Source organism: Trypanosoma brucei, chromosome 5 (genome assembly GCF_000002445.2).
Source record: "Trypanosoma brucei brucei TREU927 chromosome 5, complete sequence".
Taxonomy (NCBI): domain Eukaryota; phylum Euglenozoa; class Kinetoplastea; order Trypanosomatida; family Trypanosomatidae; genus Trypanosoma; species Trypanosoma brucei.
Genome location: NC_007278.1, coordinates 1,377,339 through 1,401,879, shown reverse-complemented (window position 1 = coordinate 1,401,879; position 24,541 = coordinate 1,377,339). Strand labels below are relative to the sequence as shown.

At 41.3% G+C, this 24,541-nt stretch overlaps 4 protein-coding genes and 4 pseudogenes across 4 annotated transcripts, besides 26 other annotated features; 7 read left to right on the top strand and 1 right to left on the bottom strand.

Annotated features, from left to right (window-relative positions):
* Positions 1-24,541: part of a sequence feature (sequence corresponds to BAC RPCI93-26C7) that runs on past both edges of the window.
* On the top strand, positions 194-1,528 carry Tb927.5.4700 (annotated as a pseudogene).
* Positions 1,663-1,701: a microsatellite.
* Positions 1,737-1,820: a microsatellite.
* Positions 1,857-1,894: a microsatellite.
* Positions 1,940-2,010: a microsatellite.
* Positions 2,047-2,102: a microsatellite.
* Positions 2,138-2,176: a microsatellite.
* Positions 2,225-2,405: a microsatellite.
* Positions 2,442-2,497: a microsatellite.
* Positions 2,543-2,643: a microsatellite.
* Positions 2,679-2,717: a microsatellite.
* Positions 2,750-2,865: a microsatellite.
* Positions 2,901-2,939: a microsatellite.
* Positions 2,988-3,031: a microsatellite.
* Positions 4,346-5,806, top strand: Tb927.5.4690 (variant surface glycoprotein (VSG, atypical), putative; the record flags this gene model as incomplete). The annotated part of the gene is made up of 1 exon (XM_840041.1): positions 4,346-5,806. One exon carries the CDS (start codon positions 4,346-4,348, stop codon positions 5,804-5,806), a length of 1,461 nt encoding a protein of 486 aa, XP_845134.1.
* Positions 5,838-5,900: a sequence feature (AT_rich).
* Positions 5,944-5,975: a sequence feature (AT_rich).
* Positions 6,031-6,059: a sequence feature (AT_rich).
* Positions 6,154-6,200: a microsatellite.
* Positions 6,335-6,377: a sequence feature (T-rich).
* Positions 7,222-8,643, top strand: Tb927.5.4680 (annotated as a pseudogene).
* Positions 8,660-8,690: a sequence feature (AT_rich).
* Positions 8,745-8,777: a sequence feature (AT_rich).
* Positions 8,887-8,907: a microsatellite.
* Positions 10,085-10,105: a sequence feature (AT_rich).
* Positions 10,260-11,762, top strand: Tb927.5.4670 (variant surface glycoprotein (VSG, atypical), putative; the record flags this gene model as incomplete). Its single annotated transcript, XM_840040.1, has 1 exon — positions 10,260-11,762. The coding sequence occupies one exon, from the start codon at positions 10,260-10,262 to the stop codon at positions 11,760-11,762; it is 1,503 nt and encodes a 500-aa protein (XP_845133.1).
* Positions 11,788-11,816: a sequence feature (AT_rich).
* Positions 11,995-12,039: a microsatellite.
* Tb927.5.4660 lies at positions 12,924-14,009 on the top strand (annotated as a pseudogene).
* On the top strand, positions 14,244-15,814 carry Tb927.5.4650 (annotated as a pseudogene).
* Positions 17,190-17,394: a mobile genetic element.
* Positions 18,021-18,707, top strand: Tb927.5.4640 (hypothetical protein, conserved; the record flags this gene model as incomplete). Its single annotated transcript, XM_840039.1, has 1 exon — positions 18,021-18,707. One exon carries the CDS (start codon positions 18,021-18,023, stop codon positions 18,705-18,707), a length of 687 nt encoding a protein of 228 aa, XP_845132.1.
* Positions 20,811-21,785, bottom strand: Tb927.5.4630 (expression site-associated gene (ESAG) protein, putative; the record flags this gene model as incomplete). The annotated part of the gene is made up of 1 exon (XM_840038.1): positions 20,811-21,785. The coding sequence occupies one exon, from the start codon at positions 21,783-21,785 to the stop codon at positions 20,811-20,813; it is 975 nt and encodes a 324-aa protein (XP_845131.1).

Below are 24,541 nucleotides of genomic sequence, written 5' to 3'. Positions count from 1 at the left end.
AAATCAGGTACAAAACCCTGACAGAAAACAGAAAAGTATGAGTATTTTTAAATGCGGCCAGTAATTCATTACAGGCTCTGCTACCAGGTACAGCAGGAACACGACACAAAACTGAAACAAGAAAACAGCTTTGTTTTCATCCTATCGATAGGTTTAAAAGCACATTGGAATAGCGAGCCGCCGGAGGCCGACAATGACAAGAAGCTCAGCACTAGCAATCATTTTTGTGATCGGCGGCACGAACGCGGAAGCCGAAAACGCCCGGGCATTCGCCGTGCTCTGCCAAGCGTACAGAGCAACTTTCAAAGCAGCGACCCCGGAAATGTACACCCCGCCAACAGCCGAACCAGACACAAGCGATATCGAAAACATGAAGCTGATGACGCTACCTGAGACCAACTTCACAAAAGGCAAGCCAGACGGCTTCGCAGACAACGACGCGTGGGAAACCAAAAAGAAGGCCTTAATGCAGCCGTCAGCCGCAGGAGGCAAGCCGCCGTACCAGCGCTATTCCTCCGATAAGCTGACAGCGGCAGCGCACGAACAACTAACAAAGCTCGCCAAAGAAGCAAACACCGCAAAGAACGCCTACAACACTGCAAAACAGGCGATAGCAACCGCGGTCGCTAGCATAAATAACAACCTTAAGCTGGCGCGGACGGCAACGACGTCAGGAGACGATAACTCCGACGACGCGTACGATACGAGGACGCTCGCGTGTACCACGACCAGCGGTACCAAAGCGGGAAAATCTATAGTTTCTGACATAGCGTGCATATGCGCTAGCGCCAGCGGTACAAACGTCTGCGGCAACGGCATCGGCGACACAAACTACAGAACTGGTGGGACAGACACAGCGACAGCAGCAAAAACGGCCTTCCAAGCAGTCAAGCAGCACTGTCCAGGCAAGAAAACAGCAACTCCACCAACCGCTGAGCACCTAGCAGCGATCATCGCAGGCGTAGCCAACGAACTGGGCACCACAGTAAGGGGCGCGAAAGGCCCAACGATACTGGGCGGCGGGAACACAGCCGCTTGCACGGGAGAAACCGGCACTCAGAACGCATGCGTCGACTACAAAACGCCCATAACGGCAGGCGGCGTCGACGCCATTCCCTGGGTACAAAAATTCCACGCAGCGACACAAGCCATGAAGTCAGCACAAGCTGAAGCATCCAAGATGCGGTCAGCAGCACATAAAGTAGAGGCACTGACAGCAACAGCCCGAACACTATATGACTCGATTGGAACAGCCGATCTAGCAGTTCAGCTAGCAACAGCAGCCAACAGCAAGCAACCGGCGAATCCCACAGCAGCAAAACCAGAAAAAAGCGAAGCCACAAAAAAATGCAAGCCAGACACAAAAGAAAATGAATGCAACGACAAGGATTGCGAATTCAAAGACGGAAAATGCAAAGTTAAAGAGGGAGTAAAAGCGGAAAAAGATGACAAAACAACCACAAACACCACCTGAAGTAATTTTATTAGAATAAACAAGGAATCTCTTCTGCTTGCAAATTTTACATCAAGAATAACACTTTTAAGAATTATTGATAAAAGCTTTTTTGCCTATTTTATGAATAACAGTTACCGTTACAATAATAAAAATTAAGTAATAATAATGATAGGAGAGTGTTGTGAGTGTGTGTATATACTAATATTATAATAAGAGCAGTAATAATAATGATGATGATAATAATAGAAGAGTGTTGTGAGTGTGTGTATATACGAATATTATAATAAGAGCAGTAACAATAATAATAATGAAAATAGTGATAATAATAATAGTAATAGTAATAGTAATAGTAATAGTAATAGTAGGAGAGTGTTGTGAGTGTGTGTATATACAAGTATTGTAATAAGAGCAGTAATAATAATGATGATGATAATAATAGGAGAGTGTTGTGAGTGTGTGTATACTAATGTTATAATAGAGCAGTAACAATAATAATAATGAAAATAGTGATAATAATAATAGTAATAGTAATAGTAATAGTAATAGTAATAGTAGGAGAGTGTTGTGAGTGTGTGTATATACAAGTATTGTAATAAGAGCAGTAATAATAATAATGATAATAGTAATGATAAAAATGATAATAATAGGAGAGTGTTGTGAGTGTGTGTATATACGAATATTATAATAAGAGCAGTAATAATAATGATGATGATAATAATAGAAGAGTGTTGTGAGTGTGTGTATATACGAATATTATAATAAGAGCAGTAACAATAATAATAATGAAAATAGTGATAATAATAATAGTAATAGTAATAGTAATAGTAATAGTAGGAGAGTGTTGTGAGTGTGTGTATACTAATGTTATAATAGAGCAGTAACAATAATAATAATGAAAATAGTGATAATAATAATAGTAATAGTAATAGTAATAGTAATAGTAATAGTAGGAGAGTGTTGTGAGTGTGTGTATATACAAGTATTGTAATAAGAGCAGTAATAATAATAATGATAATAGTAATGATAAAAATGATAATAATAGGAGAGTGTTGTGAGTGTGTGTATACTAATGTTATAATAGAGCAGTAACAATAATAATAATGAAAATAGTGATAATAATAATAGTAATAGTAATAGTAATAGTAATAGTAATAGTAATAGTAATAGTAATAGTAATAGTAATAGTAGGAGAGTGTTGTGAGTGTGTGTATATACGAATATTATAATAAGAGCAGTAATAATAATGATGATGATAATAATAGGAGAGTGTTGTGAGTGTGTGTATATACGAATATTATAATAAGAGCAGTAATAATAATGATGATGATAATAGTAGGAGAGTGTTGTGAGTGTGTGTATATACGAATATTATAATAAGAGCAGTAATAATAATGATGATGATAATAGTAGGAGAGTGTTGTGAGTGTGTGTATATACGAATATTATAATAAGAGCAGTAATAATAATGATGATGATAATAATAGGAGAGTGTTGTGAGTGTGTGTATATACGAATATTATAATGAGAGCAGTAATAGTAATAATTATAATAATAATAATAATGATAATAATAATAGGAGAGTGTTGTGAGTGTGTATATACTAATGTTATAATAAGAGTGAAGAAGACGAGATCCACTTCCCCCTTTGTAGAACTTAGAAGAATAAAATGGTACAATGATATTAAGTAACCGAAAAGGTATGGAAAGCAGAGGAAACGAATATCATTATAAAAATTAAATGGACAAAGGAAAATGGATTATGTGATGCCCCAGAAACCAAAAATAACTGGAGAGAATCATACGAAATAATATGGGTGTTTCTACCAATGTGGAGAACAGAACAACACAAAGAGCAAATGCATCTACTAAGGCGCACCCATTATTAACGACGAGTCTACCACCAGCAGAAGTCGCTGACAGAAACTCCAGTAAGTACCATCAGCAAAAGAATAAAAAGATGCGTATATGAACCAGAAAAGGATATGTGTGAATTGGAAAGCATTAGCAAAGATTCTTCTCAAATTCGTAATTGGTATTCTGCACAGACACTAAGATATTTGAAGGAGCGACTAATCGACGTAAAAGCGATTGCTGGTCCGAGGCTTTCAGCTAGAGTTAATAAAGCAATAGCAGCTAAAAGAGCACTTTGGAGTATTAAATCGACGAAGATTTAGCGCCATCGAAATATAACCACACAGTATGCAGGAGAAAAGAATAAGAGCAGTTGTGTATGTGAGAAAAAGTAGTACTTCCTAGTTGTTCCAGCTCAGAACGATTACAAAGAATTAGCTGCTGTCGGCTTACAGTAAAAACCAAAAATTTTATTTTTTGTTAGATAAAAATGTAGGCCACAGTAGACATTAACTAAGAAGTGTAGAAACTTTTTTGATATACCTAAGCACATTTTTTGTTTCAGTATTGCGAAAAAAAATATGGCAGTAGAACGTACCCTCTTTTGCTCCTTCCTTCGAAGCACAAAGCATCTGAAATATATTCACACCGGCATAACCAAAAAAGAGACACAAGAAATAATTTCAGTTAATAGTAAAGAAAAGGACCAAGGGACGCACAAAACACACCAGAACAGTTATCTGGTTCGATTTCAATATATCTAATTGCGACAAAAAGCAGCCTTTTTATTAGATAAGATGAAATAGGTATGACCAGCGATCATAATGAAAAACGTGAAAAACCAACAGACACAAAAGTGAGCTGGAAAACATGGCGTCAAGCCCAGTATAGTGGTATCTTCTCAGCATTATAACGGATAAATACGCAAAAAGAATCACATAACCCAAGCGCGAGCTGTCCCTTGAATGCGATAAATTTATTTGTCTTTATTCATTTAGAAATAACTAGGAATAGTCAAGCAACAAAAGCGCTGAAAAAATGTCTAAAAACCCTCCGCAACTGAAATCAATGCTATTTATATGCACGTTTCTAACTTCCAGCGGCGTGCGAGCAAAGACGGAACCAGCGAGTACAAAGATAACGTCAAGGTGTCTTGAGGCGCAGTATACTACGCACCTAGCAACGGATTTGGAAGGCCGTACAACAGGCCTCAATCAAGCACTAACAACACTAAAACAACACTTGAATGCGTGGAAGCTGCTGGCACAAGCAGCAGAAGCCGCAGACATCCGGGGAGGAGCGTACCTTCTGGCCTCGTCCGCGGAAGAGGAGGTAAGGCGAAAAGAACAAGAAATACAAACATACACCGACACAATACAAACAGCTGTCACGAGGCTTCGGCGGAGGGCGTTATACACAGCTGCACTAGACAGCATTGACTATAAAAAGGCGGCGGCCGCGCCAACAAAAGGGACCGGCGCCGCCAGCGAATTTACATGCGCACAGGTTTTCCCAGCCACAGCAGCATCAACAAAACCAGACTGTAAACTAGACGACCTAACGACGATCTTCAACGGCGACAAGACGCTAAACCTGGAGGGAGTACACACAATAAAACTGCTGACAGAGGAATCGCTGGCGCCACCGCAACCAAAAGTCGTATCCACAGCCAAGGGCAACCAAGCCGATTACAACCTGGCTCCACTAACGCCCGGCAAATGCGCAACAAGCGCAAGCGGAGGCGCCGACGTCTATGTCAAACTGGATATTTCAGCAGATCCGTCAGCGAAAGCAACAGCCGAACCAGTACAACTCCACAAGCCACCAGGTCCAGGACCAAACTGCATACCGGAGCCAGACACCAAAGAACAGATCATCACAAACAACGACTATGTCATCGCTGCGGTCTGCCGAGCACTCCACGCAAGCAAACCAGCCATTTCTAAACCAGAAGACTACGGCGGTGACACGATCGCCACAAACAGGGCAAACCAGCAACTTTTTGCTGACTATATCGCAGAAACAACGGGGGAACAGATGACCAAGGAGCAGATAGAAGCCAAACTTAAGGACATGTACAGCACCAAGGGAAATAACTTCGAAAATAACTTCATCAAAACCCTTAACAGCGTAACAGCGACGTATACGACAGAAGATAAAACCAAAACTGGCAAGCTTCTAGAAATAGCAAAAGATGGAAACACAGTAAAAGCCTTCGCTTACTTGGATGCCAGAAGGACAGACACTAAAAAAAAAGCCGATGACGGCAGGGAAAAGGACGGCGCGAAGAAAACAGACACAAAAAACAAAACCGAAGAAAAGAAAGACGGGGATAATAAAACAACCACAGCTGATTGCACAGGCACTGAAGAAGGTAAATGTGACAAGACAAAATGCGATTGGAACGCTGAGAAAAAACAGTGCAAAGTCAAAGAGGGAGCGGCTGTTATTTCAGCTGTAATTAAAGCCCCTCTTTTGCTTGCAGTTTTGCTTCCATAATTAATTTTTAAAAGTTCTTATGAAATTTACGATATTTTTCTATTTTTAAAGAATTTTATAATTTTTTCTAACATTTGATTTATTTTAAATATTTCGTAAAACCTTTTCGAAATGTGAAAATTAAGGAAATTTCATAGAATTAATAATTTTTATAAAATATGAAATTATTGTTTGAAATTGACCTATGAAGCAAATTAGCAGAAAAATAGGGTATAAAAGTAAAGTATTATTCTAATTTTTTTATATTATAAAACTTAGTTAGGGTTATAATAGCAGTAATAATATGGTAACAATTGTAAAAATATAGTAAAATGATAGGAAAGCGCTGTGAGAGTGTATATACAAATATAATAATAATAATAGTGGTTATAAGATTAATAATAATAATAATAATTGAAGAGTATTGTGAGTGTGTGTATACGAATATTATAATGAGAAAATTTTAAACTAAATGGAATGTAAAAATAGAATCACTATAACCACAATGTAAGGGTGCAATGTGAATAAAAAAATGTTAGGAGAAATTGTAAGAAAGAAAAAGAAAAAAGAAAAAGAGAGGAAAATAGAATAGGTTGTAGTTTCAAATGCGTATGTGACTCTCGACATTATAATACACGATAAAAAGGGTGGATGGCTATGTGGGAGAGACAGAGCTAAGTGTATAGGTCAAGTGCTGTCACTACGTTGTTCGTACTGATAAAAAAGTATCGGAAAAGAAGGAAAGAAAGAATAATTCTGGGTAAATAAACTGAATCAGTGACAAAAAACAAACAGGAATGTGGTATAGAAGGATAAGGAAAAGAAGTTAATAATTCCATCTTATTTCAGTAAAAATGGAGAGATTTCACTGCTAGGACGGTATTGACTGTGGCAATTGGCTCGTTGTTAAATCCTGATAGTAGGCACTAAGCAGAGGGTTAAGCGTTTTATAAATACAATATGGGTTATGTACCATGTAGACGACTGATTAACCGTAGCATACCACCTCAGCAGGTGTCGGCATTCACTATAACCTTTGTTGACGGTGAGCAGTCAAAGGGAACGACATGGAAAAATTATCAGAATATGATTCTTCAGCGAGTGCGGAAGAAGCGATGCGAATCACCACGTCTCACGAGTATATGAGACAAAATCAGACAGATATGAACGGCCGATAGACAAATGTCACACTAAGAATTTCGGTGCCTACCGAGACCAGCAACCTTCCCTGTAACGATGCAACAAATAAGCATTCTCCAACCAAGCGAAGAAAACGATGTTCGAAAATGCAATGCAGTGTAGCAAGCTCTCAAATGACGACAACAATGATAGAAGAGCAAACTTTGTATGGCCTACGTATTTTATTCTTTCAGTCAAGAGATTTCCTTTCAAAAAATTTTTTACACTTTAGCGGCCAACAACCTAAAGAGCAACAAATGACAACAACAGGTAAAATAGTAATTGCATACGTTATCGCAACAGCAGTAACAACTTACGTGGCTGGAACGCTTGCGGCGCTAAAAAAAAACGTGAAAAACCGCTGTGTGGCTTAGAAGAGGAACTGCGGATGTTACCCTCCGTAGCTGCAACAGCGTTAAAAAGGCAGGAAGCGTCTTCCAATGCCTACAAAATTACGGGATTCAAAACGTTACTCTACGGTCACACTCTGGATGATAGCAAAGATACAGCCGCAATAACTGCTCTCGGACAAACATTGCTCAAAAAAGCAGACGATGAGCAAAACGCAAAACACGCAACTACGGCAACAGCCATCAAAGCACTGACGTTCAGTCAGGAGTTGGTCGGACGAATACACGAAGTCATTGAAATTCTAGCAACCGCAACGCACGACTCGGTATACTTCTTGGGAAACAGCGGCGCCACTAGCAACGCAGCAGCCGAACGGACAACAGCAGGCTGCAAAGGCAAAATACATGATCTAACAACAACGGCAGACAACATCGACGACGATATCCTGGACGAAAACGGCTACAAAACGATCACAGACGTCGAAAACACCAACGGCGTAGGCGACAGCAACAAGTGTCCATTTACAGCACAAGCGGCAAGCCACCAAACTTGGGGTGCCGGAACAGCGGACGCCGAAATGATAGATGGCATGCTGACTTGCACGACAGCAGAACAAGTGGCGAGGTCCGGCTTCACGAAAGTAGGCACAGCAAACAACAGACTAACCGACGCCCTGTCAATAACGGTGCATGCGGACACAGCACGGCCAAAAAGCGCATACAGGGAAACAAAAATCAAGTCGGCAAAGCAGCGATAGAACAAGCAGCTGAAGACAGCCAGCTCACTCCGACACTCAAACGGCTACTCCAAAGGGCTCCGTACAATATGCCTGCAGCTGATGCCAACAGCGAAGCGGACAACCTAGTGAAAACAAAATTTTCTACCCGGGCACCCCACTAGAAAAACTCTGAAAGGAAATAAAAGACGCATCCGTTGTTGACATAATGAAAGAAACGGAGGAACCAACAACAATCGAAAAAATACAACAAACCGAAACATTACGCGTAACGATAGAATTCTACGCGCATCAGACAAAGAGGTGCTTGCTAAACTAAAAAAAGAGCTTGACCAGGCACAAGCGGCAAAAAATGGAGGTAAGGTATCCAAAACAACATAAGAGTACAAGGACCACAAAGAACAAGGCCCCTGCCAAAAAGCGGGATGCAAATTTGATAATAGCAAAACACCAAAATGCTTTCCTGACACAGTGACAACAAAAAAAAGATAAAAAAGGAGAAGATGGGAAAACAACAAAAACAAACACCACAGAAAGCAATTTATTTGTAATTAATAAGGCTCCTCTTATGCTTGCAGTTTTTCTTCTATAATTAAGAACAACTTACGATTATTTGTTTAAATTTATAAAATTAAAAAACTTGTTAAAATGTATTGTATATTAACACTGTGTGATGAAATGTTCTGATTTTTGAAAATTTTTGTAATTTAAAATATATAAAATTTTGGTATGATAATGGCTTATGAGTGTAAAGCAATAAGGTGATATGGAACGAAAAATGAGTAATCTTCTAATTTGTTTTATGTAATTTATTATAAGTATGTTTTTTAGGTTTATAATAATAATAATAATAATAGAAGAGCGTTGTCAACATGTATATATGAATATTATAACAAGAGCAGTAATGATAATGGCTGCAAAAGCAGAAAGTTTAAACGATGGAAAGGTGTTAATGAAAGTAATTGAATTAGTGAGATAGTGAGTTAAGAAAAAGCACGAAGAATATAGTTACATAGAACGTAGAAAGACAGGGAACAAAAGGAGAGATGGGATATAAGCATCCATTTACACAAATATAAAAATGTATATCAGCATACACAAGGTGAATGTGAGTAGTGAGGCAGAGACAGTGCACAGACCAAATGGGGTTCCGATTACATTGATGGTGATGGAAAATAACAGAAAAAAGGAAAGAATACAGAGTACAATTATGGGGTGCACGAGAGTACACCACAGAGGAAAGTAATACATCAGGAGGAAGAGGAGTAGATTATGAGAGCTGAGTTTTACTCAAAAATCGATAGATACTGTTGCAAAGGTAATGGTGCTGACTGTTTTTTTTTGGCCAATGAAGAATTCTAATATACAGCTGTGAAAAAGAAGAAAAAGAAGGGATTGAGTAAGTATGAAGTAATAGCTAACTCTTCTTTTCATCAGATATAGTAATATTGACAAAAACTTGTGAAAAACAATATAATATTATCAAGAAAAAGGTTTTAAAACTTTAACTTCTAATGGATTAATGTGGAGAGAAGAACAATAAGGAAAATTAGACACTGCTTAAGGTGAAGAATTTATGATCTGTTTAAGGGAATTTATGAAGTGGAAAGAATCAATGCTAATACCCCTCCAATTCTGTGTTGGTACAGCGCCCAAACGTTAATAGATTTCAAGGAACGAGTAATCCATGTAAAGGTTGTCGCCGAACAGGAGTTGGAAGCTGTCATTTACAGAATAAAAGTGTAAACAAAGTCGATTCATTAACAAAAGTTACGGATTATAAGCCAGCAGTTGAACAAACGGAAACAACATGGTCAAAAAAAAAACATTCGTGTCCGCGACTGGAGACAACGTTTCCTGGTTGTTACGACGCAAACTGTTGTATGTGAATTGGCACAAGATAGAACCTGTTGCAACACATAAATGATAAATTCATTAGGTGTACCATCATATGAGGCATTTTAAATATTAACAGGGTTATGCTTTGGAGAGAAAACTGCACCTGCAACAGATATATCTTTATACCATTATGGAATAAATTTAAATAATTAATTCATCAACTGACCCACAGTTTTTTTTAAAAAGCAGCAGTAAGATGAAGCAATGCAAAAATATCCCTTTTTTCCTATATATTTAAAAATGCATCGAGAACAAGGTGCACCAGCGCCATTATTTTAGAACGGAAGGAAAAGTGTGTTCATACTCGCAATGAGACTTCAACTGCAGCAACTAATCAACTATTTAATGCTAGCAGTAGCAGCACTATACCTACAAAGCAGCCTGGCATGTGCGAACAAGCCGGCAAAAGGCACTGAAGCCAATACCAATATAAAAAATCCATGTCAGGAAAAAAAGTTCAATGACAAGCTGATACAAATTTATGAAGCTTCGCTAGCTGGCGCCCGCAGAACCCTAGCCGAGCTAGCGTCCGACAGCAGAAAGATCAAACTAGCGCTATGCAAAGAACAAGACGCCAACAGAGCGTCTGCGCTAACCCTGCTAGAAACCCTGACGGACTATTCCCTTCGTAAAGCCAACATGGAACTAACGACAAAATCAGCCGCCGTAACAGCAGCAGTAACGGTCCTGAACAAAAGGAACGCCCACCTTTTAACCCTCATGGGCATAAAGCCCGGCGAAGTAACTTACCCAGATGCAGCAGAAACGGCTGACGCAACAACCGAAATGAGCGCCAGCAGCCGAAGTTGTACAGTAAAACCGAAATTTGCCCCAACAACGGGCGAAGCTTGCCCGGTCGAAAACGGCAATTACGACTCACAAGAAACAGCAGCGGCAAAGCTCGTCACTCTAAGGAGCTATACGCCAATAGCAGACGCCGAATTCGCCGCCCACCAGTTAACGGTGAAAATTGGTGGCAAAGGGGACGTGAACTCCGGCAACGCCCCGCTAACGACCAAAGATGGCTGCAGCAGCTCTGCAGGCCACAACAAGGGCAACATCGATACCGGAATGATCATTCTCGGCATATCGCCAACAAAATCGACATATACCACCCAAACAACTTATTTAGTCGGCGGTGACAAGGAAACCGAAGAATGCGCTGCTGAGGAGGAACCCGAAACAAAATATTTCGTAACAGCAAAACACCTAGCTTACACTCTGTGTAGAATAAGAAACAACCTCCCCAAGATGCCAGAAAGGCCACTTACCAAAAAAATAAAGGCACTACGGGCAGAAGCCGATGTCCAACAGCTAGCATACCTGGCACTCAACGGCAAACCGACCAAAGAAACGACAACAAAGCAGAAAGAAGAGGAAGCGGAAAAACTGTTAGGCACAGAAGACAAAACCGCAGAGGCTAAATTCGTAGAACCCTACAACTCCCAAAAGTTTGACTTCGAATCCACTGCGACAGACGGCGGCAAAAGCCTCACTGACCTAGTCGACGGCGATGACTACGGGCTCGGGCTAGCGATCTGCCATTATGAAGCGACCAAAAAAGCAATAGCAACAACGAAAACCACACCTAAGGGAGACGGAAAAACAGATTCAGCAGACAAAACAGAAGAAAAGAAAGACGGGGACAATAAAACAACTGCAGCTGAGTGCAAAGCCACTGAAGAAGGTAAATGTGACAAGACAAAATGCACTTGGAACGCTGAGAAAAAACAGTTCAAAGTTAAAGAGGGAGCGGCAGTTATTTCAGCTGTAATTAAAGCCCCTCTTTTGCTTGCATTTTTGCTTATATAATTAAGTTTATAAAAAGTTTTTGCCCAATTTTATAATTATTAAAATTAATTAAAACTTCTATTTCTAGATAATTTGATATATATTAATACTTTTTGATGAAAACTTGTAAAATAAAATGCTGTGAAAGTCGCCTATTGGTGCAAGGTGGTGAGGAAATGAGGTATCAAAAAATGAGTGATATTATAATTTGGTTTATTTTCTATTTATTTTGTGGATATTAGTTATGGTTGAGATAGTAATAATAATAACAATAATAATAGTAATAATAATGATGATAGGAGAGTGTTGTGAGTGTGTGTATATACGAATATTATAATAACAGAAGTGCTGATAGCCTAATGTGTAGGCGAATAAAATCACTTAACACAATGTCAAAGAGGTAATTGGTGTAAATGAGTGAGTAGGAAAATGAGTAAAAGAGAGGGTGCAGAAATTGGACGTTAATAAAGAAAGTGCAGGAATATAACGAGACATGGAAATGAAAAATGAGCGGTTTTACCTACAAAAATGAGACTAAGCATAATCATAAACAAGAAAATGATAGAGTGGGATATGAGTGAAAGACAGAATTTAGTGTAGAGGATAAATGGATTCGTCACATCATCTTCAGTGATAAGGCAGTGAATGACAAAGGAAAAGGGTAAAATACGAAATGAAACGACAACATAGCACATAAAAAATTAGATGTCTGGAGACGATGATGCACCTTATTTACAGAAAAATGAAAGGATGAAGCAGTGTAGATGATCCTATCCACAGAAGTAGGAGTATTTTGTAATGCAAGAGTAATGGGTTTGCCATGATTAAGACGAATAACCGCGTTGAATAGTACAAGAAATTATGTGAAATTGTGTGCACATAGTAATTGATCAGTGTAACTAACTACTGCTATTCCCATAACAATGCATAAAAAGAAAATGTGAATGCAGTAACTAGTGAAACACGTGTAGTGTAATATCACAGCTATGGATAAAGATATCTTCTAAAACAAGATCTGTAGATGCACATTGACCATTCATCCTTTAAAAACTACATACTAAAAATATCAACGCATTACTTATATATGCAAAAAAGTTTTCACCAACTAAGCAAATTATTGATGCATCTAAATAAGTTTAAAATGTTTTACAACCCTCTTAAATTTTAAAGGTGTATAAGGAAATGAAATTTGGAATCTTGACAACTATACAATTACCATTGTTATTACACCCAGTGTGTATAGGTTCAATATCAAATTTAAGAGAACAAAACGGCAAACATAACGCAGAAGGAGTCAAAAAATACAGAGTCTTTGTTGTTGTAGCTCAAACTCATGCAACTCAATGATGGTGTAGGCTCATATTGAGTGCCAACTAAGCCATGTTGAAATTATCACAACTGCAATGCCAGGTTTGTATAGCCATGTTAATAGACCTAGATGGGTTATGAAATTTTCAGAAAGACATAATGCAAGTGATGAGGATGTTTTAATTCATTTGGATGGATCTGATGTTATTGTTACTGACGGACAGAAGTACGAAAATGCAGTGGAATATTTTATACAAAATACTGCTGAAAATGAAGAGAAGTTTAATGGAGAGGATATAGTAAAAGAGAAGGAAAAATCTCCAGTTCTATTCATGTCGACAGCTGAGTGTTATGCTCCTCAGTTGGATTTGCTTATGAACTCAGATCACAAAGAGCATTTACAGATAGATGTTATTGATTTTTTAATGTAGGTTACAGAAAAGAAGAGGATAAAAAGTTAACTCATTTTCTAAAATCACCTCCTAGTGGAAAATCTTATCTTAGTGGTGGTGGTTTAATAGCCAGAGTATGGGCTTTTAAGAAATTTGAATATGCTTTTGGAGAGTTACTAAAGGGAAGTGAGGATTGGTGGTCAGAGCAGAGTATTCACAAACCGTTGCTAATATGGAGTGCAATTCAGGTAGAAGCTGTTGGTGAAAGGTTTGTTTTAAAGAGAGGGATGTTTGGATTGGATTATGAAGAGTTTTTTTTCGATTTCATTTGGTGGTTGGATTAGAGTAGTTCTACTTATTTATTCTCTTAGACACACTATTGTATGGGACTAAAAAGCAAAATTTATTGTGAAAAATCTTACTTGGTATAAAGATATGGAAGTAAAAATATATGTTGAGCAAGATTTGTAGAAATTTCAAAATTTTGCGGTAAGCAGACATGAGGTTGATTATAAATATGTGAATGTTTGTGGTGTAGCGTTTTAACGAATGGATTGTTTTAAGCTAAGAAATTATAAAAATTAGGCTATTTTCCTGCAGCAGTCTAGACACTAATACATTATCTTTTTTATGCTTATAAAACGAAAATCCCTTGTTTTTTGACAACGTCGTATCACTTGCGCTGTATTATTGTTCCCGAGCGCCGCCATACCGGCGCACAACGGCAGGGAAAACAGCTTAAAACATTTACAAATCCACTGCTTAGCGTATTTGTAATAATTTATTTTAGCTCTAAAGGTGTGTGTTCAAATTGCTCTATCTTCTCCTAGCACTAACCATGTGCTGCACAACCAAACTCGGCCAATCAGCAGGGGAGGCACTCAACGGCCCGGAGTTCAACCTATTCTGTCACATGGATGTGATGCTAAAGAAGGAAGAAATCAAAGACGATGATGAGCCCGACTTAACAGAAGCTGCAAAGGCAGCAGAAACAACAATCGACACAATCTTTACCTTAACCGCCAATGACACGTATTACGATAACGGACCCGAACCAAATGCTGGCACTGGTGAAGAAGACGCTAGTCAGAAGCAGAACAGGATCAATCAGTGGCTGCAAACGCGGTCTAAATTTGACAATGTAGCCATTGCCGACACAGGAGCCAAGCAGAAATACAGACGTGTCAAACACAAAGATATACCGGTGGCAACGCTCAAGCTCTTGGACGTGACACACAACAGAGCCGGCCAGATCAGAGACGCGATCAAGAAAACAACAGAAGAACTCTCCACCAACGCGGATAACATCAGAGCAGCAACTCGCAGCGCCTTGCTCGGCGGCGCTAGGGCCGGAAAAGGAGCTTTCACGGACATACCAGCAGATGCCTTTACGGCGACATACACAGCAGCGTGTGTAACGCTAAACGGGCCAGGAAAGTAGCTAGCTTCAGACATGGCGTGTCTCTGCGGCACCGGATCTTCAACAGCAACAAGTACTTTGTCAGTCTGCACGGCCCACACACAAGGCATCACGTACAACACTGACTACAACACGGCTAGCAATGGGGTAACCATCTACAAAACACTCCACTCCATTTGTGAACAGACCGCCGAAGCACAGCCGCTTACGCCGACGACGATAACAACCCAACTACACGCATTCACAACATTACTAGGCCGATATACTTTAGGGAGCGCGACCGACAAAGGAAACTTCGCATACGGCAAAGGCCAGGATGGAACAACTCAGTGCACAGGTAACCAGGCCTCGGAACACAGCTGCGTAAACTACGCCGCAGCGTTCAAGCAAAACACCAGGACAAAGATAGGGCAAGCCATAAAATGGTACGGCAGGTTAATGGAAGCCCGGAAAAAACTAGTGGAGCGAAAGCAGTTGCTCAGGAAGCTGACACACCAGCGGACTAAACTAATATCACTAGCCGAGTCCATGCACAGCCTTTACGAGACAGCAGCAAACCCACCAGCAACCCAGACGGGAAACACAGCGCCTGAAAACCCAACACTAAACACGCAAATAAAATGCCCAAAGAAAAACACCACCCCAGCAGAGTGCCCAACCACCAACTGCGACTATGATGACACCACAAAGGAATGCAAACCTAAACCAGGAACAGGAACCACAGCAACAGGAGCAGGAGAGACAAGTACCGGGGTAGATTGCAATAAACAACAAACCCAGCAAGCCTGTGAAGCGGAAAACAAGGATGTAAAACCGGGTCAGAAAGCAGTATGCGGATGGATTGATTTTGTTGATGGTACAGGCAAACTTCCCAATCCCGAGTGCCGCTTTTCGAGTTTTTTCGTAACCAAAAATTTGCTCTGATGGCTGCTGTCTTTGGGGGTATGGTATAATTCTAGAATTTTATAATACCAAGGATTATCGCTCAACTTAATGAAATTTATTAAATTTACCACTTTGAGAAAATTTGATAAATTTTCTGTAATTTGAAACATTATAACGCTTTATGATGAAAATTTCAAGATTGTGGCAAATTTTGAAAAATATAAATGTTTTTGCCTTTATTCTTCGGATTAGCAACCAACGTGACCACGATACACTATCAAAGGGCAGGAAATACATTTATGCACATCATGTCACATAACCTGATAGTGTGGGACTCAGCCTTGGAGAACGAGTCACTACTCACTAAAACCCTCCTTTGGTGGAGATTATTACACACCCACTTCGCCAGTGGATGGTGGCCATGACTCGCATAGTAGTCTAAAGGGACGGTCTCCGTTGCAGCGAACTACACCTCCTATAGCTGTCGTGGCATCCCACCCTGTGAATTCATCCTCTAGCTGTACGGCTAGCGGCATGTATGCGACTTCGATGGGTTCCCCTTGGACAGGGTACTAAACCCCAAAACACGAGGTAGCCACATATTTGCTGGTTGATTTGCGCTGCACATACATAAATATCTTCAACGTTCAAAAGTGCACGCGCCATGACACCACAGTAATCATTCATTGTTGCCGATATACCGGTGTTCATGTGGTAACAGTTAGCTTCCACAAAAACTTTAATTCTCCCTGAGTAATAAACCCTGGCACCACAATGAGGCTGCTACCACTAACTTCATAGTGTTCGAGGCTTTGCATAAAATGATAAACATATTAGGGCCGAAGGGAGCTCATCCGTGTAAAATGTCTCTTTCTACCGACCGACGGTCGCTCTTCGAGGCACTGCGAATGGGAGAAACAGCGGTAAAGGCAGGAATTTTGCGGCGGATTTGGATAGTACTCTTGGGTATCGGATATCATAGCACCAGCATCTGCCTTCAGTTTGTGTTTGATCATTGTAGTGTAGAAAAGAATGAATTTACGGAAAAAAAAGCGAGGGCATCTGCCAACGTACTCAACAAGACGTTGGGTGGATACACGACATCACTGCCTTGGAAAAGTGACACCTCAGGGCGAGCAGAGAGAAACTGAAGACACACAGGTTGGAAATGACCGGTGAATGGCAACCAACTAAAGAAAATTTGCCACTAAACCGATAGACCAGGTGAAGTCGCCAATTCCGCATTGGGACATCGAATACATAAGGATGGTTGCTGCGGAGGATAAACAAAACAGTTCCTAACAGGTGCAGATGGTGTCAGACCCATCCCTGCGCACACTGCGGGAAAATAAATTCCGATAGAGCTCACATAGTGTTTCATACGAACTAAATTCACAGTGTACCCTACCATGAGGCATTGCGCCGGTTGAAACATGCTGCACACCCTGGTGATGCTGGCTCCATCAAGGTGGTGTCAGAGTCCAGTACCCCGTCTCATCGGGGGAAGCCAAGAGCCAGCAGCGTTCTTCTCATGGGGAACAATGCTTTGCTTCGGCTACAGCGTCATACAGCACAGGGATCAGCAGCGTCTTTTATTTGTCGGTCCCTGGGCACGTGGCAAGCGTGCCATCAGCAGTATCACCCGCACATGCTGCAGAACTTGGGGTGGTGCCTGAAATTTCACCCTATAACCCCTGCCCCCTCCACCGAAGTCGTATGCGCTCATTGTCTGTAACAAATCCTATGGAAACAAAGGAGGGCTCACATGGCACAAAACTCGATGCCTTCACGGCAAAACGAGAAAGTTAGACGATGAAATGTCGGAGAAGCGGAGAGATGAAAATATCAAACAGCACATATGGGTTTGCGCAGAGTGTGGCTTTCAATCCAAGAGTGCAGGTGTACTAACATTGCGCAGGCCACAGAAACACTCCATGACCAACGACAGTCCCTTTCCACCCCACACTGGCGGGACCATAGTCCACACTGAATATGATAAAAAACGCACTCCAGTGAGGAATCCGTGGGTTCAAATTGATTTAGCAGAAAGGCTCGACAATACGTCATGGAATAAAGAGCAGAGGTCAGCTTTAGCACATCATTCCAGTGGTGGAGAAACGGATAGGCACACAAAGTGAAAACCGACCGCATCAACCCAACACCAATGAACAAAGTGATAACACCACCAGTTCAGCCCCTGGAGAAAATGAAGCGATATATGGACCTCGCAGCTATATATTTCACACGGAAAATGGACTAGTGATAAGTCACGGGATGAAATACTGCGAAGTACAACCGCAAACGGGGTCGCGAGGAATAAGAAGGCAACGAGAACTCGAGGAGAATGCAAGTATTCCAACGAAGGGCTCCCGAGCGACGGAAACGAGAGGGCATCCACTGAACGACCCAGTAGGCACATCTGAGCGGCTACAATGCAGGCAATGCAGCTTTGTATCACAATCAAAAGGGGGAACAACACCAAACACCAAGATTCAACACCGCAGAGGCCATCCCCTGGATAGTAACGCTGGTACAAAACGGAGCCGTTCCATCACAGAACAAGAGGTATCCCTCATTTGGAACACGGTAACTATAGGTGTAAATGACACCTGTTGCACGCAATGCCGTCATACGCATGTATCAAAAGACAGCCTGATGGAGCACTTCGGGGGAATGCATAGACAGCATCCCTTCTCCGTAGCAAAAGAATCTCCACCACCGCTCCGGAGCTTCAACGTCAAAGGATTTCATCTACACTTCACGTTCGTAAACCGAAATAAGACGTCCCGCTCAACATCAGGTTCATCTATACATCGCCATCAAAAACATGAAATCTGCGTTGAAAGGAAACATACACACTCCAACGAATGCGAAGGGAATCCCACCCACATACTCGTGCGCTCAAGCCTAAAGTGCTCCGCAGTTACTTCGGGCTTGAAGGCGAAAATATGCAGAAGATAGTGTTCACCAAGAACCTTGCACAATTCCTCCTAGAAATTGAGAATCCCCTCATTCTCTTCCAACATGTACTTTCTTCATTCGAGAGGAACACCCCTATAAAGGAGAATAGACTACACAAAAAGCTGCCCACTCCTCTGAATGAAAATTGTAAACTCCACTATGCTCTTTACGTTTGGCTCAAAAAAAAAAGAAGAGGCAGAAGCCTTTCACTCTCAAGTAAACTGTTTTCGCAATTAAGGAAGACCGAGGACTAAAAGCTGAACGTTTGCAACTGGTCACGCATAACTAGTTCGGACATAACATACAATAATTCCTCTGGAAGCAAATATGGTGCGCTCCAACCTTGATGGCAATTCGTTGATAACACGTCCCACACAGATAACGATGCGAAAAAAGGCTACTTTGACTCGAATAAAATACACAGACACCGGTGTGGAGCAAGGATCCTTTCATATTGCTTTGGAAGGGGAGGTGTATCGCTCATTTGGCATGGTAGATTCACGATTTCACTCGCTTAGAAAATGGGTGCTGCTAACGGCCGCTGATTGACATACAAACACTAGATGTGTTGCAACAGTTGAAACGAGTTTGGACTTACTGTGGACCTAAGAATAGATCAACGTAATGAAAAATAACGCCCCGTTAATTATAATTTTGCAGTCTTCTTTAACTCCCCTTTAAGAGGTTCCGATTTTTAGCCCAACGAAACAAACTTAAAGAGCTGTTGCTGCTTCCGTGTGTTGCAGTGATTCTACAACTAGGGCACATTCAAACGACGATGCGCCATTCCGAGGATTTTTTTTTTATGGCGAACCTCACGCGGTAGCTATTAAAGCGGTGAGTGGAGCAAAAAGAGCCGCTACTCACAGCAAGATTGAAATTTTGTAAAAGGCATGTAACATTGGCGCCCTACCAAGAAAACATTGGAAGCGCGTTAATGAAAGTTTTGATTGTGCAGCTGATTGGGGAGAGATACCGATTGATGGTGAGTACAACGTTTGTTTCGCCTCCACAAATAAGGGGTGAGATAGAAATGATAATTTTCGAGGGATTTTCCACAGTGCCACACAACTTGTGTCAAAAGACCACCTCGATTGCCAAAACAACTGCTACGATCTCTTTAGGTGCAGCGCGGTGACACAGCGTTGCTACGAGGATGAGTGCGACGCCACACACCTCTCCATATGCACCTAGATACCTCGCGTCACAAATGGCCCAGTGAGAATCGACATTTGCTCGTTGCGCTGCGCTGCTCCTCCAATATTCGATACCGCTCTTACTTGTAGCCAATGGTATCGCCTCTAAAATATTCTCACTCAATAGCAATGAAAGTAATAACCACCTTTTTCATATAATCGAAAAGAAAGAAAAAACGCACAAACGTGACGTATAATTTCATACAACCTTCGCTATTCTAAAATACCTCCACTTCATGAAAAAGACAACGGCCATCTATCCCCTAAAAAGGATTTTGCTTCACACAACGCACTAGGCGTTACACATCATGCTATTATTTCCTCACTGAAAAGACACTCCAAGTTCCATTCACACACCACACCCACCGTTCTCTACCCCCCCCCTCCCTTAAGGTCACCTCGCAAACGCACCGTCTTCAACGTGTTTTGACAACGTCACTAAAAGCCGCTGCGTCTGCAATGAGTATCCTTTGAAAACAGCCAGGAATGGCGCCGGAAAAATAAAAGAAGGTATCAACCATATGATTGCTGTCTTTCTCATCGAACGACCACACAGCCGAATGGCATCCACGCTATGGGCTCATGAGGCCACGTCGCAACGCAGCAACCGTGGAGTCACTATCCCCACCAGCGCTTCACTTTCATATCGCACAGACTCTTGCAACTCTTACAAAAGAAAAGCTCTGAAAGGTACGTAATAAGAACTTTGCTTCGTACACGCAAACTACACATAGGACAATTTCTGATATTTTAACATTACCACCGCAGAAGGTTTGGACTATTTTCTATGGAAACAAAACATGTCAATACAAAAAGACGATTATTGAGCACATGGGTGTGTGCGAACTCGCACAAAAACATGCGAAAGAAACAGATTGATAGGAAGGAGGAAATGTATACGTGTTTGTTAGATCGGAAAATTAGTCCTGTTTACATTTTCAGGGGTATTGGTGCCGAGGAGCAGTGAAGTGAAGTTGCTGTAGACCTCGTTAAAGTGGGAATATAGAGAAGTGATGTTGGACAGTGTACCGACGAGGACAGATGGTGGAAACCCGGAAGCAAAAGGTACGATGAGAGGATCGAGCATCTGCCGTATTTTCAGTGTCAGTTGGAAATAACTGTGGTCGTCACGCCACTCCAAAAGTGTAGTCAAATTCTTTACAATACCGTTTCCGTATAATTTGCCTCGTGGTAATCCTTGGGCTCTGCACTTATTAGGGTAATACACAGTTATCTCAAGGCATTCATTTTTATACTTGCGAAAGGCCGCTGCGGTCACACCATGGTTGAATGGACATACGTAATCTGGACATATGACCTTATACCCTGCAACATTTGTGAACACTGGATCACTGCATTCAGCCGACATCCTCGGAGCCTCCATCCCTTTAACATCGTCCCACACAGTCCTTTCAACCTCGGCGGCGGCTGTATAGTATTTATTCGCTGTTATGAGGGCGTCGGGTACTGCATTCCTCACTGCCCTTACACTTTCATTAACCCCAACAAATAATCCACCAACCTTAGCTACAAGGTCTCCCATTGCACTTCCATAAGATATAAGTTTTTCCAATTTATCATGTTTCCCTTCCATTACACCACTAATTACGCTCAAATACGTTGCGCTTTCACCTGATTTCCATTCCATATCATCCAATATACGAGACGCATTTGCGTATACCTCCTCATTCACAAACATTTTCCGCTCCCCATCAGTGTATAATTTGCTTAGAGCACTCGAAAGACAGCTGAGGTAGCATACAGATTCATCTAAACTTACATCATTCTCGACATCTGCCAACAACATACAAGCGCCTCCTTCCCCATCAATGTTAACTGCGAAAAATAACAAAATGACCAATTCCACGATAGTGATCTTCATTATCTACGATTCCCTATGCAAAGACATACAAGCCCAGAAAAACATACGTCACCATCCAAAATTAGTAGCAACCAGACGCGCGTCATAATAATAACAATAAAAGATAAACACCTCTCAAAGCACTACGCAAAATAACGTAACAAACACTGCTGCGAGATATACAAACGACAAAAGCGCCCTGTTTCCTCAATTAGATGCCCCTGATCATCCACCAAATCTCCTACGTTGTTCCCTCTTGTTTCACCAAATCCCCCGAAACACTTACGGGTCGACGGGCTTCATTTCAATATTTGTTTTGTTGTCACTGTTGGCAAAGGGTTAGAAATGTCAGCCTTGCCTCGGTGTATCCTTCGGTGACGGTCCTGCAACCGCCTTCAACTATTCTGCAATTCTAGATGAAAGTGGGTAAGCTATCTCCTGAATTTGCGACACAACTAAAGTTTTTGTCGCTCACGACGAACTGCTTCTGGTCGTGTCCCCACTCTAGGTGACGAAGGTCTCCAGCTCGAAGCATCTCCCGCGACCACCTCCAACCCATCTGCTCGTTCCCTCCATCCACTTTCATTTACTCACCCTTAGGGTTAGCCTTACACACCCGCCTCAAATGTCTCTAATTGACTTCTCATTCATCTTGTGTTAGCGTCCTACTCATTGGACAGCTTGACCACCCGGCGTCGCAACTGCCGCCAAATACGCTATTGAGTGTTCACATTCTCATCAATAAATGCTCGCACAAATGAAAGCACAAGAAACATGCAGCACATTTAACGCCACTGGCTCCCCGCCATGCATGGGGCATGCATAAACTGGGGGCATTAAATGTGCTGCATGTTTCTTGTGCTTTGGTTTCGCACACGCACCCGACACGCATGCCTCACCTACTCAGTAGACAACAGCCATCAAATACAAGGCAAAGATGATTTCATGGGCACAGGTCAAACCAGGAATAATGCACCAACATACAAGTCAAGTTCTAACGCTCGCTGAGGAGTGTCCGCACGCCTATCATGAAAGGGGGAAATGTGTATATATTCAAATGTGCATTTATTAAAGGATGGAATTACTGGTGTTAACCAAGGTGTCAGTGAGACGTGCAGAGAAGCAGCGAACCGCAGATTCCATAAGTTCCGTTGAAACGAGAGTGGAAAAGGGTGGAGCCAGATACCATGGCAGCAACTGCGGAGGCGGGTGACCAACAATAAAGGTCACTATGATAAACCCACCCTGTTGACACTAGGTTTGGATATCACGGCACAAAGCGCCGTAGCTCGCAACGGTTCTCATTGTGTACTTTTCCCCTTTGTGCAACGTATTGGTTTTCCGCCAAACGCGGTTAGAGAGGTCCTTACTTTGTTCCCCGCCGCTGACTGTGGATTTTTTGGCGCCATCAACATGTAACGCGCATCCATGTTTGAGGTCCAAGTACGCTAATTCTTCAACCAGTGATGTGTAAAATGCGCTTGGAAGGTTCAATTTGTCGGTTGGTCTACTGGATGTCCGACCTTTGACTGAGCGTCAGATAGCATTTTATTGCACACATGTTAGCTATAGTGGCAAATGTGCTCAACCGCGTCTCCACAGCATTTTTGCCGCTTTCTTGAGTCACCACTTCTGCCACGAAGCCGTTTTGTTGACTTCACACTTGTCGTTTCCTAATCACCTACGAAGGTTAAGAGCAACCATGCCCCTGTTCCGTAACTCATCCTCGCCTGCAACAATCCCAAGCGGAATGTCCTTAATGCTTCTCTGTCTGTTCCCACGCACTCAATAAGCTTCAATTTTATTGAATCACCTGTGTCCTGTGCGCACAGCACTATCATGTGTCATCCAATCTATTTAAACTCCATCGACCAGTCTCGTTGTTGTTCTCTGACTCGGAAGAAAATGGCGCAACATGCCACTGAGTCGTGCGACGCTACCTTACGGAAAACTCCGATTGCTCATATTGAGAACTTGGTTAAAGTAATGTAGTTGCTCTTCATATTCAACTCATTACCAAAGTTACGAAACAGTACAACAGCGCATAATGAAGACAATAAATGGTTAAAAAAATTCAAAACTCAATATGGAAAAATAAAACAGAGAGGATAAATATCAGTTTCCAGATCCGCAATAACAACATACGCCTGTGGAATTGCGCACATCATGAAGTTAACAACCAAAATAAAGAGCCTTTGCTTCGTATTTGCCAGTTTCTTCGTTAAGGCATTGTTTATTATTATTATTCCCTTAAAAGTATACGAACTTTTAATGCTTTTTCCAGCAAGGATGCGCTCCTGATTTAATTCAATGTGCTGCGACGATAAAGCGGCAAAAAACAAACACAGAAAATATATGTAAGGGCGCCTTTTTAAAAAATAAGTTATGTTTGTTAATTCTCTCCTTCATATCTTCCAGCTTTCATTATCTTCTCCCGTTTGATTTAAAGTCTTCACATATCCTTATTTTGTGCAATTCGCTCGTTCACTGATTATTCGTCGGTCATATCCTTTATGCATGTTTTCTGTTATTCGCATCAGTTAAGCATATCTTAGGGTTACCGATATGATATCAGGTTTGGCCGTCAAAGTATTCAGTGCCCCCCCCCCCATAACGTGACGCTACGATTTCGTTAGTCTCTCTGGTATCAAGTTTACTCCAGGGTGTGAAGTGGCTCTTATCACGTTCCCTAAAAAAAAAATTCAATGCTACGATGTCCTTAATACTTTTGAAGTTAAATTTCCTTGTTTAATTAATAATAATATTGTTAAGGTTGT